This window comes from Salvelinus alpinus, chromosome 21 (genome assembly GCF_045679555.1).
Source record: "Salvelinus alpinus chromosome 21, SLU_Salpinus.1, whole genome shotgun sequence".
Lineage (NCBI taxonomy): Eukaryota > Metazoa > Chordata > Actinopteri > Salmoniformes > Salmonidae > Salvelinus > Salvelinus alpinus.
Genome location: NC_092106.1, coordinates 22,013,323 through 22,028,249, shown reverse-complemented (window position 1 = coordinate 22,028,249; position 14,927 = coordinate 22,013,323). Strand labels below are relative to the sequence as shown.

General features: G+C 45.9%; 1 protein-coding gene across 2 annotated transcripts in view; it reads left to right on the top strand.

Moving 5' to 3' along the window:
- The window catches only part of LOC139548062 (nucleoredoxin), a 75,200-nt gene that overhangs the window by 50,603 nt on the left and 9,670 nt on the right, over positions 1-14,927 (top strand). For both annotated transcript variants that reach the window (XM_071357376.1, XM_071357377.1), the window contains exons 2-6: positions 4,377-4,494; positions 7,313-7,446; positions 12,266-12,366; positions 13,452-13,558; positions 14,532-14,711. In XM_071357376.1, coding sequence (XP_071213477.1) covers positions 4,377-4,494; positions 7,313-7,446; positions 12,266-12,366; positions 13,452-13,558; positions 14,532-14,711 — 640 coding nt within the window. The remainder of the gene's footprint in view (positions 1-4,376; positions 4,495-7,312; positions 7,447-12,265; positions 12,367-13,451; positions 13,559-14,531; positions 14,712-14,927) is intronic.

The window sequence follows — 14,927 nt, the reverse complement described above, 5'->3', positions numbered from 1 at the left end:
TAAAGTGACTATGCATAGATGATAACAACCGAGAGTAGCAGCGGTGTAAAAGAGGAGGGGGCAATGCAAATAGTCTGGGTAGCCATTTGATTAGTTGTTCAGGAGTCTTATAGCTTGGGTGTAGAAGCTGTTTAGAAGCCTCTTGGACCTAGACATGGCGCTCCGATACCGTTTGCCGTGTGGTAGCGGAGAGAACAGTTTATGATTAGGGTGGCTGGAGTATTTGAGAATTTTTAGGGCATTCCTCTGACACCGCCTGGTATAGAGGTCCTGGATGGCAGGAAGCTTGGCCCCAGTGATGTACTGGGCCGTTCGCACTATCCTCTGTAGTGCCTTGCGGTCGGAGGCCGAGCAGTTGCCTTACCAGGCAGTGATGCAACCAGTCAGGATGCTCTTGATGGTGCAGCTGTAGAACCCTTTGAGGATCTGAGGACCCATGCCAAATCTTTTCAGTCTCCAGAGGGGAAATAAGTTTTGTCGTGCCCTCTTCACGACTGTCTTGGTGTGCTTTGACCATAATAGTTTGTTGGTGATGTGGACACCAAGGAACTTGAAGCTCTCAACCTACTCCACTGCAGCCCCGTCAACGAGAATGAGGGTGTGCTCGGTCCTCCTTTTCCTGTAGTCCACAATCATCTCCTTTTGTCTTGATCACGTTGAGGAAGAGGTTGTTGTCCTGGCACCACATGGCCAGGTCTCTGACCTCCCTATATGCTGTCTCGTTGGTGATCATGCCTACCAATGTTGTGTCATCAGCAAACTTAATGATGGTGTTGGATTCGTGCTTGGCCTTGCAGTCATGAGTGAACAGGGAGTACAGGAACAGACTGAGCACGCACCCCTGAGGGGCCCCTATGTTGAGAATCAGCGTGGGGGATGTGTTGTTACCTACCCTTATCACCTGGGGGCGGCCCGTCAGGAAGTCCAGGATCCAGTTGCAGAGGGAGGTGTTTAGTCTCAGGGTCCTTAGCTTATTGATGAGCTTTGAGGGCACTGGTGTTGAATGCTGAGCTGTAGTCAATGAATAGCGTTCTCACATAGGTGTTCCTTTTGTCCAGGTGGGTAAGGGCAGTGTGGAGTGCAATAGAGATTGCATCATCTGTTGGGGCTGTATGCAAATTGGAGTGGGCCCAGGGTTTCTGGGTGTTGATAATGGTGTTGATGTGAGCTATGACCAGCCTTTCGAAGGACTTCATGGTTACAGACGTGAATGCTACGGGTCGGTAGTTGTTTAAGCAGGTTACCTTTGTGTTCTTGGGCACAGGCACTATGGTGGTCTGCTTGAAACATGTTGGTATTACAGACTCGGACAGGGAGAGGTTCAAAATGTCAGTGAAGACACTTGTCAGTTGGTCAGCGCATGCTCGCAGTACACGTCCTGGTAATCCGTCTGGCCCTGCGGCCTTGTGAATGTTGACCTGTTTAAAGGTCTTACATCGGCTGCGGAGAGCGTGATCACACAGTCTTCCGGAACAGCTGATGCTCTCATGCATGTTTCAGTGTTATTTGCCTCGAAGCGAGCATAGAAGTAGTTTAGCTCGTCTGGTAGGCTCGTGTCACTGGGCAGCTCTTTGCAGCCCTTTTCAGTCCATAATAGTTTGCAAGCCCTGCCACAACCGACGAGCATCAGAGCCGGTGTAGTACGATTCAATCTTAGTCCTGTAATGATGCTTTTCCTGTTTGATGGTTCGTCGGAGGGAATAGCGAGATTTCTTATAAGCTTCCGGGTTAGAGTCCCGCTCCTTGAAAGCGTCAGCTCTAGCCTTTAGCTCAGTGCGGATGTTGCCTGTTATCCATGGCTTCTGGTTGTGGTATGTACGTACGGTTAATGTGGGGACGACGTCCTCGATGCACTTATTGATGAAACCAATGACTGATGTGGTGTACTCCTCAATGCCATTGGAGGAATCCCGGAACATATTCCAGTCTGTGCTAGCAAAACAGTCCTGTAGCTTAGCATCTGCTTCATCTGAGCACCTTTTTATTGATCTAGTCACTGGTGCTTCCTGCTTTCATTTTTGCTTATAAGCAGGAATGAGGAGGGGAGAGCTTTGTATGTGTCTCTGTGTGTGGAGTATAGGTGGTCCAGAGTTATTTTAACTCTGGTTGCACATTTAACATGCTGATAGAAATTTGGTAAAACGGATTTAAGTTTCCCTGCATTAAAGTCCCCGGCTACTAGGAGCGCCACCTCTGGGTGAGCGTTTTCTTATTTGCTTATGGCGGAATACAGCTCATTCAGTGCTGTCTTAGTGCCAGCCTCTGACTGTGGTGGTTTGTAAACAGCTATGAAAAATACAGATAAACTCTCTAGGTAGGTAGTGTGGTCTACAGTTTATCATGAGATACTCTACCTCAGGTGAGCAATAGCTCAAGACCTCCTTAGATATCGTGCACCAGCTATTATATATCTGTATTCCCAGTCAGGTGAAATCCATAGATTAGGGCCTAATTTAATTAATTTCAATTGACTGATTTCCTTATATGAACTGTAACTCAGTAAAATCTTAAATTGTTGCATGATGTGTTTATATTTTTGTCCAGTATAATTAGATGTTAATTCCTGTGTAGGTATGCTTGCTTCAAATACTTTATTGAATAGACAGAATCATTTACAGTTTTTTCCTCACTCGAAGAAAGGCTAAATTAAGTGATTTTGTATTTCTATGGGGTATAGTGCAGAGTCGGTGACAAAAGGTTTTTATCAAGTGTGGATTTTTCTGCTCCTTTTACATCGTGTTGCTCTTATTAGTGAAGGTGGGAAACAACATCTCCACTTCACTGATCCTCAACACTGGGGCCCCACAAGGGTGCGTGCTCAGCCCCCTCCTGTACTCCCTGTTCACCCATTACTGTGCAGCCATGCACACCTCCAACTCAGTCAGCAAGTTTGCAGACGACACAACAGAAGTGGGCTTTATTATCAACAACGACGAGACAGCCTACAGGGAGGTCACTCGGGGGCACTCGGAGTGTGGTGTCAGGAAAACAACCTCACTCAACGTCAACAAAACAAAGGAGATGATCATGGACTTCGGGAAACAGCAGAGGGAGCACCCCCCCATCCACATCGATGGGACAGTAGTGGAGAAGGTGGAAAGTTTTAAGTTCCTTGGCGTACACATCACAGACAAACTGAAATTGTCCACCCACACAGACAGTGTGGTGAGGAAGGCACAACAGCGCCTCTTCAACCTCAGGAGACTGAAGAAATTTGGCTTGTCACCTAAAACCCTCACAAACTTTTACAGATGCACAATTGAGAGCATCCTGTTGGGCTGTATCACCGCCTGGTACGGCAACTGCACCACCCACAACCTCAAGGCTCTCCAGAGGATGGTGCGGTCTGCACAACGCATCACCGAGGGTAAACTACCTGCCCTCCAGGACACCTACAGAATCCGATGTCACTGGAAGGCCAAAAAGTTAATCAAGGACAACAACCACCCGAGCCACTGCCTGTTCACCCCGCTACCATCTAGAAGGCGAGGTCAGTACAGGTGTATCAAAGCTGGGACCGAGAGACTGAAAAACAGCTTCTAAGGCCATCAAACTGCCTACATTCAGACTCAAAATCATCGGCCACTTTAATAAATGGATCACTAGTCACTTTAATAATGCCACTTTAATAATGTTTACATATCTTGCATTACTCATCTCATATGTATATACTGTATTCTATACCATCTATTGCATCTTGCCTATGCTGCTCGGTCATCACTCATCCATATATTTATATGTACATATTCTTATTCCATCCCTTTACTTTAGATTTGTGTGTGTTAAGTAGTTGTTGTTGAATTGTTAGATTACTTGTTAGATATTACTGCACTGTCGGAACTAGAAGCACAAGCATTTCACTACACTTGCATTAACATCTGCTAACCATGTGTATGTGATCAATAAAATTTGATTTGATTCATGACACAGCAGGGGCGAAACGCTCCTTGTGAATGCCAGTTACTTTTTAAAGTTAGCTATAGTGTGATTCTAGCCTTCAGCTAATTTACCGCAGGCTGCGTCTCTGCTGCATTTTTATTCAACCTGGCTCATTTTGTAGTCCCTTTATACTTCAGAGAAACAGCTTGCCTTGGTAAGGTAATAGATACTGGTACTTCCACACTTTTGTAATGATAGTGAAAATGGCTGTTGTCCTATAAACGTATGGATATCAATTGATGTCTGATAAATAATTATTTATCAACAGATGTTATAAACTAGTTGGAAAACAACTATAGTAAGATGTACGACATTCAATTACTTTTTTATTTGTTTGATTTTCTCTTCCTGTTGCTCGGACGATTAACCAGAGCATAGGTGTCTTATACTAACTGCATATTTCCTATTTCTCTCCTCTGTCCTCTCTGTCTGTCTAGATGAAGCTGTGGAACAAGTACAAGGTGACCAGTATTCCCTCGCTGGTGTTTGTGGATGCAGCCACAGGGAAGGTGGTGTGTCGGAACGGACTACTGGTGGTGAGAGATGACCCCAAAGGTAAATCTCCTCAGTCAGACTGAGCCTCAGCACTGAGCAACTGTACGGGCACCGGAACACAGACACACACGCGCGCAAACAAGCACACAGTTTATTACATGAAAAATGCCTCGTCAGAATTTCATATTGCGAAGTTTCTGTGCCACATCCTTCACCAGTTGGAGAGCTGGCCATATTTCTCAATTTGTGTCCTGTTCTGGTATTGCATGAATATTATAAAGTGCCCTGTCTTATTCCCACATCTGCAGACCTATAATTTCCAAGCTTTTAAGTGGGAGACTGCCTGTTCGCAAGAGCAGACTTGCATTCCTTTCTGGTACATGAGAGGATGTCCTCTCATGGCCAAAAAATCACAATATTTTGACATCCTGCTCTTTAGAGCCCTTATTGCACAACATGAGAAAGGCCCATTAGTCAGAGAGGGGGTGTTCCAAAAAAGGTCCAAATACAAATTCCATCTAGACACCGTTGCCCAAGATGACACACAAAACAATACATACCTCGGCCTAAACATCAGCGCCACAGGTAACTTCCACCAAGCTGTGAACGAGCTGAGAGACAAGGCAAGAAGGGACTTCTATACCATCAAAAGGAACATCAAATTTGACTTACCAATTAGGATCTGGCAAAAAATACTCAAATCAGTTATAGAACCCATTGCCGTTTATGGTTGTGAGGTCTGCCAACCCAGAATTCACAAAATGGGGCAAACACCAAATTGAGACTGCATGCAGAATTTTGCAAAAATATCCTCAATGTACAACGTAAAACACCAAATAATGCATGCAGAGCAGAATTAGTCCAATAACCCCTCATGATCAAAATCCAGAAAAGAGACGTTAAATTCTACAACCACCTAAAAGGAAGCGATTCCCAAACCTTCCATAACAAAACCATCACCTACAGAAAGATAAACCTGGAGAAGAGTCCCCTAAGCAAGCTGGTCCTCGGGCTCTGTTCAAACACACCCCACAGAGCCCCAGGACAGCAACACAATTAGACCCAACCAAATCATGAGAAAACAAAAAGTGAATTATTTCCAATGTGTCAAGTAATTTAAAAATAAAAACTGAGCAAACTAGAATGCTTTTGGCCCTAAACAGAGTATACAGTGGCAGAATACCTGACCACTGTGACTGACCCAAACTTAAGGAAAGCTTTGACTATGTACAGACTCAGTGAGCATAGCCTTGCTATTGAGAAAGGCTGCCGTATGCAGACCTTGAGGACAGGCTATGTGCACACAGCCCACAAAATTAGGTGGAAACTGAGCTGCAATTCCTAACCTCCTGCCAAATGAATGACTATATTAGAGAGACATATTTCCCTCAGATTAACAGATCCACAAAGAATTCGAAAGCAAACCCAATTTTGATAAACTCCCATATCTACTGGGTGAAATACCACAGTGTGCAATCACAGCAGCAAGATTTGTGACCTGAAAAGAAAAGGGCAACCAGTGAAGAACAAACACCATTGTAAATACAACCCATATTTATGTTTTATTTATTTTCCCTTTTGTACTTTAACTATTTGCACATCATTACAACACAGTATATAGATGTAATATGACATTTGAAATGTCTTTATTCTTTTGGAACTTCTGTGAGTGTAATGTTTACTGTACATTTTTGTTTATTTCACTTTTGTTTATTATCTACTTCACTTGCTTTGGCAAATTTAACATATGCTTCCCATGCCAATAAAGCCCTTGAATTGAATTGAATTGCGAGAGAGAGTGGAGAGAGTAGGCATGGTGGCAGTAGAACACGTGGTGCAGGGGAATGGATTTCACGAGCTGAACTGTATGACAGATCCTCTGTCTGCTTAATGAATCCCAGTCTCCATCCCAGCCCACAGTAGACTGCATACTGTATCATTCCCATGATTCATTAACACCAACTAGATGTGGTAAAGAAGAGATTCATCCATCCCCTCCTCTTTCAGAGTTGTTAGAGGGTAGCGGTAGCAGAAAAGGGGTGTGTTTGTTGTAGTGAGGAAGGGAGGCGGGGGTTACAGGCGGGGTAGTAGGTGGGCTGGGGGTGAAAGGGGGAAGGTGGTTGAGAATTCAGGACCCTCTCTCTTTCAGCATTGTGAAAGGGCCTAGCTGTCTTCAGTGGTGGAGTGGAGGAGAAGTTGCCTGCAGCACCAGGAAGGAGTGCACTTTTACAGTGTGAATGGGGACAACAATAAAAGGCTACAGCGGCAGAGGCAGTGGGGATGTGTCAGCCCTGCCTAATGAAGGCCTATAGAGGAAGGCCCACATAAAGGAACCTTTACAGCCCTGCCTACAGCGCTTTATTTATGATTACACCTTATTATTTGGTCATCCCAAATGCATCTCTAGTGCTTGACACTAACAATGAAGACACCTTGAAAAAGAAACGAGAGGGAGTAAGGCTGGCAGCGCTCCCTGTATGGGAAATTGAAAAGCATGGCTTTCAATAATCATTCAAATCTAATTTTGCATCTGTTGTGCGGTCCCATTTCCAAACGCAGATGACATGGATTACAAAAGAGCTTGTGAGTAGGAGACACACTGGGTATAGACGTTTGTATGACAAATGCTGGGCACATGTGCATGTATTTAATATCTAATAGCTGTGCCAGAGGGATGGAGAGAGTGCTCTGGTTTTGAATGGGGAGTTTCTCACACACAGAAAAAGCTCTCTTCTCTGTTCACTAATCAGACCCTTGTCTCTCTATCCTTTTTCCCCAACACCAAACCCTCCCTCCCACCCTACTTCTCCCTCATTCCATCACCCCCTCTTCACCTCTGTCCTTTTCTCCCTCCTCCCCCTTACCCCCCCTCTCTCAGGCCTGGAGTTCCCCTGGGGGCCCAAGCCCTTTGCGGAGGTGGTGGCCGGCCCTCTGCTCAGGAGCAACAGGCAGACGACAGACATCAGCTCCCTGGAGGGCCACTATGTGGGAGTGTACTTCTCAGCACACTGGGTAAGTGGTGGGGGGGCCGGGAAGGACACACACGCAGGGAGGGAGGGAAAGGACCCTCATTTTCCTTCTCAGGCACCCAGCTGTCCTCTGATATGAGCAGTAGCCTTATGAAAACAAAGGCATCAGTGAAAGCCAGGGCGGGGCGGCAGGGCACAGCGGGAGGAAACACAGCAGCCGGTAGCCAGGAATGGACAGAGTAGTTAGGGGACTTCCATTGTCTGGAACTACAGTAGCTAGTTATTCCACTCCTTGCCGTCATCACCAACTAGTGCCCTTTTTAAAGTGGGCACTGGGCGTCAGATCCATTGTCTCTGTCAGTGCTGGGCTTGCCCATCCATGTGAAGGTCGTGACTTGGTGATGCATGAAAGGCTTGTGTCACTGATGAGCTCAGCTGATGACACACACACACACACACACACACACACACACACACACACACACACACACACACAGGCCGCAGACGCCCCTCCAGCTGCCAGTGCTGCCTTCAGCTCCAGAGAACAGTCAACACCAAGCCATAACGCACTGACTGGTCCACTTTCCAAACCAATACAAATTTGTACATTTTATTTGTCACATGCTTCACAAACAACAGGTGTAGACTAACAGTGAATTTTTTACTTACAGGTCCTTTTCCAACGATGCAGAGTTAAAGATAAAATAGAAATAGTGACATGAGGAATAAATACACAGTGAATAACAATAACGAGTAAAAATAGCATGGCTATAGACAGAGAGTTCCAAGTCAATGTGCAGGGGTATGAGGTAATTGAGGTAATTATGTACATATATAACTACAAAAGCTATAACAATGGAGCCGGAGGGGATGGCTGCCGTTTTACGGGCTCCTAACCAACTGTGCTATTTTGTGTGTTTTTATGCATTGTTTGTAACTTATTTAGTACATAATGTTGCTGCTACCGTCTCTTATGACCAAAAAGAGCTTCTGGATATCAGAACAGCGATTACTCACCTCGAACTGGACGAAGATTTTTTTTTTGTGAGTCCGACGCAAAGGATATACTGTTTCTCCGAGACCAGGCCCAAATTCCTATCATTCGCGTGAAGAAAAGACAGAGGTACAGGGGGCGGAGATCAGGGTGCTTTGTGAGAATTCGTCAGCGAGTGCGTAACCCGCCTCTACCATCTGTTCTATTGGCAAACGTGCAATCTCTGGAGAATAAACTGGATGAGCTCCGTTCGAGACTATTCTACCAACGGGACATTAACTGAAATATGTTATGTTTCACAGAGTCGTGGCTGAACAACGACACGAATAATATACATTTGGCTGGATTTTCCGTGCATCGGCAGGACAGAACTGCTACGTCCGGTAAGACGAGTGGTAGTGGTGTGTGTCTGTCTGTCAATAACAGCTGGTGATCGATGTCTAATATTAAGGAAGTCTCGGTATTGCCCGCCTGAGGTAGTGTGGTCCACAGCTTATCATGAGGTACTCTATCTACCAAGAGTTTTCATCTATGTTTTTCGTAGCCGTCTATTTACCACCACAAACCGATGTTGGCACTAAGGCCGTACTTAACAAGCTGTGTAAGGCCATAAGCAAACAAGAAAATGCTCATCCAGAAGCAGCACTCCTAGTGGCTGGGGACTTTAATGCGGGCAAACTTAAATCCGTTTTACCTCATTTCTCCCAGCATGTCACCTGTGCAACCAGATGGGAAAAAAACTCTAGACCACCTTTACTCCACACACAGAGATGCATACAAAGCTCTCCCTCGCCCTCTATTTGGCAAATCTGACCATAAATCTATACTCCTGATTCCTGCTTACAAGCAAAAACTAAAGCAGGATGTACCAGTACCTCGCTCAATACGGAAGTGGTCAGATGATGCAGATGCTACGCTACAGGACTGTTTTGCTAGCACAGACTGGAATATGTTCCGGGATTCATCCAATGGCATTGAGGAGTATACCACCTGAGTCATCGGCTTCATCAGTGCATCAACGACATTGTCCCCACAGTGACCGTATGTACATATCCCAACCAGAAGTCATGGATTACAGGCAACAACCGCACCGAGCTAAAGGCTAGAGCTGCCACTGCCGTTTCCAAGTAGTGGGACACTAATCCGGACGCTTATAAGAAATGCCGCTATGCCCTCAAAAGAACCATCAAACAGGCAAAGCGTCAATACAGGACTAAGATTGAATCCTACTACACTGGCTCTGATGCTCGTCAGATGTGGCAGGGCTTGCAAACTATTACGGACTGCAAAGGGAAACCCAGCCGCGAGCTGCCCAGTGACGCGAGCCTACCAGATAGGCTAAATGCCTTTTATGCTCGCTTCGAGGCAAGCAACACTGAAGCACCAGCTGTTGTGGATGGCTGTGTGATCACACTCTCCGTAGCTGATGTGAGCAAGACCTTTTAAACAGGTCAACATTAACAAGGCCACGGGGCCAGACGGATTACCAGGATGTGTACTCCGAGCATGGTGGACCAACTGGCAAGTGTCTTCACTGACATTTTCAACCTCTCCCTGACCGACTCTGTAATACCTACATGTTTCAAGCAGACCACCCTAGTCCTTGTGCCCAAGAAATCGAAGGTAACCTGCCTAAATGACTACTGCCCCCTAGCACTCATGACGATATTCATGATGGCTGGTCATGGCTCACATCAATACCATCATCCTGGAAACCCTGGACCCACTTCAATTCGCAAACCGCCCCAAAAGATCCACAGATGACGCAATCTCAATTGCACTCCACACTGCCCTTTCCCACCTGGACAAAAGGAACACCTATGTGAGAATGCTGTTCATTGACTACAGCTTAGCGTTCAACACCATAGTGCCTACAAAGCTCATCACTAAGCTAAGGACCCTGGGACTAAACACCTCCCTCTGCAACTGGATCCTGGACTTCTTGACCAGCTGCCCCCAGGTGGTAAGGGGAGGCAACAACACATCTGCCACGCTGATCCTTAACACGGGGGCCCCTCAGGGGTGCGTGCTTAGTCCCCTCCTGTACTCCCTGTTCACCCACGACTGTGTGGCCAAGCACGACTCCAACATCATCATTAAGTTTGCTGACGACACAACGGTGGTGGCCTGATCACCGACAACGATGAGACATCCTATAGGGAGGAGGTCAGGGACCTGGCAGTGTGGTGCAAGGACAACCACCTCTCCCTCAATGTGAGCAAGACAAACGAGCTGATCGTGAACAACAGGAAAAGGAGGGCCGAACAGTCCCCCATTAACATCGGGGCTGTAGTGGAGCGGGTCGAGAGTTTCAAGTTCCTTGATGTCCACATCAACAACAAACTATCATGGTCCAAAAACACCAAGAAAGTTGTGAAGAGTGCACGACAATGCCTTTTCCCCCCTCTTGAGACTGAAAAGATTTGGCATGGGTCCCCAGATCCTCAAAAGGTTCTACAGCTGCACCATCGAGAGCATCCTGACCGGTTGCATCACCGTTTGGTATGGCAACTGCTCGGCATCCGACCGTTACGCGCTACAGAGGGTAATGCGTACTGCCCAGTACATCACTGGGGCCAAGCTTCCTGCCATCCCTGTTCTCTCTGCTACCGCACAACAAGAGGTACCGGAGCGCCAAGTCTCGGTTCAAAAGGCTTCTTTATAGCTTCTACCCCCAAGCCATAAGACTGCCAAACAATTAAATTGCACCCCAGACTATTTACATTGACCCCCTCCCCCCTTTGTTTGTACACTGCTGCTGCTCGCTGTTTGTTTATCTATGCATAGTAACTTTACCCCTACCTACATGTACAAATGACCTTGACTAACCTGTACCTCCGCACATTGACTCGGTACCAGTACCCCCTGTATATAGCCTCGTTATTGTTACTTTTTATTTTATTCTGTGTTACTTTTTATTTTATTTTTCACTTAAGAAAATATTTACTAAATAAACAAATCTCTTTCTTGAACTGCATTGTTGGTTAAGGGCTTGTAAATCAACATTTCACAGGAACACGGTAAGGTCTACACCTGTTGTATTCAGCGCATGTGACAAATACAATTTGATATAGTTATGTGTATTATTTTAAGGCTACATTCCCCTCTCTTAACAGTGTAAATCCACCCCACCATTAAGAGACAGTTCCAAGCGTGAAATGGCCAGCACTTGGCCAGGGGATTACTTTTTACCAACAACCTGAAGTGACCCTCGACAGGATAGAGTAGGCGACCCAGTTCCTCACTGACTTTACCCTCGTCACTAGCTATGTGTGTGTGAGCGCTGTGTTTGTGTCACTGAGGCTGAGAAAGAAAAAGGAGGAAATGGAGAATGGATAGAGAGAATATACTGTAAGAGGGAGAGACTGAGTGAGACTGGTCTGGTTTGTTTTCTTCAGCCACAGATCTGCCACCGCTGGCACTCTGATACCATCTTAATGCCAGCCGTTCTGCTCCTCCACGCTCGCACGCACTCATGGAGGGAACACAACACACACACACACACACTAGACCAGAGACTATGAAGTCATTCTCCCTGCTTGACTTGTGAGTGTGTATTTTGAGAGCCCTCTCAACAACAAATGCCTCCAAGCCAAGACCATCCTGAGTTCAATCCTGAGCACTTAGGTTCTCACATTTGAATGGCCCAGGAAACAAAATTAAATGTTAGTCCTGGTTTCTGGTGAAACATTGGAGTGACGTACTGCAGAGTCAGTCAGAAAACACACCCAAGGCCATGTTGACCTCAACTACACATCCGTCATCATTATATATATATATATATATATATATATATATATATATATACAGTTGTATAGGGACAGATCAATATAGGTCATTCTGGAAACTGTTTGTGTTGTCCCTGCAGTGCCCTCCATGCCGCAGTCTGACCCGGGTGCTGGTAGAATCATATCGCACTGTGAAGGAATCAGGTCAGAAGTTTGAGATAGTGTTCGTCAGCGCTGACAGGTGAGACTCATGCAGTATTTCCTTCACACACGCATACACACTCTCTGTCTCGCGCTCTCTCTGTTGCTCTCTCGCTCTCTGTCATGCTCTCTCACGCGCATATATATATATATATATACATACACACACATTGTTTTTGTCCATTTAAAATAACATCAAATTGATCAGAAATACAGCGTAGACATTGATAATATTGTAAATTACTTTTTGAGCTGGAAACGGCTGATTTTTAAAGAATTATAATAATAATGGAATATCTACATAGGTGTACAAAGGCCCATTTATCAGCAACCATCACTCCTGTGTTCCAATGGCATGTTGAGTGCCTAGAAGGCCAGCATCCCGGAGTCGCCTCTTCACTGTTGACGTTGAGACTGGTGTTTTGCGGTTACCATTTAATGAAGCTGCCAGTTGAGGACTCGTGAGGCATCTGTTTCTCAAACTACACACTCTAATGTACTTGTCCTCTTGCTCAGTTGTGCACCGGGGCCTCCTACTCTTTCTATTCTGGTTAGAGACAGTTTGTGCTGTTCTGTGAAGGGAGTAGTACACAGCATTGTATGAGATCTTCAGTTATATGGCAATTTCTCGCATGGAATAGCCTTCATGTCTCAGAACAAGAATAGACTGACAAGTTTCAGAAGAAAGTTCTTTGTTTCTGGCCATTTTGAGCCTGTAATCAAACCCACAAATGCTGATGCTCCAGATACTCAACTAGTCTAAAGAAGGCCAGGTTTTTTGCTTCTTTAATCAGAACAACAGTTTTCAGCTGTGCTAACATAATTGCACGACTATTCTAATGATCAATTAGCCTTCTTAAAATTATAAACTTGGATTAGCTAACACAACGTGGCATTAGAACACAGGAGTGATGGTTGCTGATAATGGGCCTCTGTACGCCTATGTAGATATTGCATTAAAGATCTGCCGTTTACAGCTACAATAGTCATTTACAACATTAACAATGTCTACACTGTATTTCTGATCAATTTTATGTTATTTTAATGGAGAAAAATTTGAATCGACTGAATAAACAGAGTTGACAGTGGCTCTGAGGGTTGTTTTGTGTTTGTCAACCAACGCAGGTCGGAGGAGTCATTTCAGCAGTACTTCAGTGAGATGCCTTGGTTGGCAGTTCCATACTCAGACGAGGCCCGACGATCACGACTCAACAGACTCTTCGGAATACAAGGTACAACCCTATCTCTGATGTCTCCTCCTGTACTCATATACTGAAGTCCTCCTGGACATGATGCTCAGAGTGAGTATCAAACACTAACTGTCTGGCCAAATTATGTGTTGATGTGGAGAAGCGGCCTAATGGCAGCCAGCTCTACTGTGTGCTGTTCTGTGCTGGGTCAGGGTAGGGAACAGTGAACAGATAGCCCTCAAGCTAAAGGAATGTGGGCTGGTAATCAAGTTTACTGTCCCGCTCGCTGAGTAAGGGTCATTTCTCTGTCTCACTCTGCCTTTCTTTTTCCTTCTTCCCAAGGCTTTTTTTCTATAACCCACCTCCCACCCCCGTCTCTCGCTAATGCCCCACCATCAAGTCTGTCCGTCTGTGTCGTCTGTCTGTCCGTCCACAGGGAAGTAGTGTGGTTGTAGTCAAGGTGCTGGGTCATTGCCTCTTCTGCCTGGATGTTAAGAATGCTTGCAGGACTGGTCGATACTGCCCCGCTTCCCCATTCAAACCCCTGTTATTCACACTGGCCCCCACCCATCACCACACACACACACACACACACACACACACACACCCTTCCTCCCAGCCAAACACACACTATGCACTCTGTCTGTTTCTGATAAGGCTGTTTAATACAGCAGTGAGATTGTAATCTGAAAGACTGTGGGAGAGAAAGGGGTCGAGCGTTATGAAAAATCTCCTGAACAGGGAACGCAGCGGGAGTCTGAGCAGAGAAATGGATGGAGAGAGGGAGAGAGACAGAGAGCAGAGGCAGGTCAGAGCCTCTGAGGGACTTTAAGCTCCTCCATACCACACAGATAAACAGTGGGAGAGAGACAGCCATATGTGGTGAGAGTAACTGGAAACATGGAAGAACAGAAGGGTGAGGTGGCAGAATAGCAAGATCTTCAATTCATGATTGTTCTCCCTGTTTCCATCTTTCTCACTTTCTTTTTTCCTCTCTCCCACCCTCCCTCCCCAGGTATTCCCACCCTTATTCTGCTGGACACGGAAGGTCACATGATCACGCGACAGGGCCGTGTGGAGGTGCTGAATGACCCAGAGTGTCGGCTCTTCCCCTGGCACCCCCGGCCCGTACTGGAGCTCAGCGAGTCCAACGCCGTGCAGCTCCACGAGGGGCCCTGCCTCGTGCTCTTTGTGGGTGAGTAGATGAGTGGATGACCATTTCAATGTCAGTCCCTACCGTGCACCTCCACGAGAGGCCCTACCTCGTGCTCTTTGTGGGTGAATGGAGGAGCATTCAGTACTGGTTTCTACCAAAACAATCCTTCAGACTATGTATAGTAGTACATTCTAAAGAATATTGTGCAAGTAGTAAAAGTGAACAGATCAGTTGTAAGGCCGCATGCTATAATAA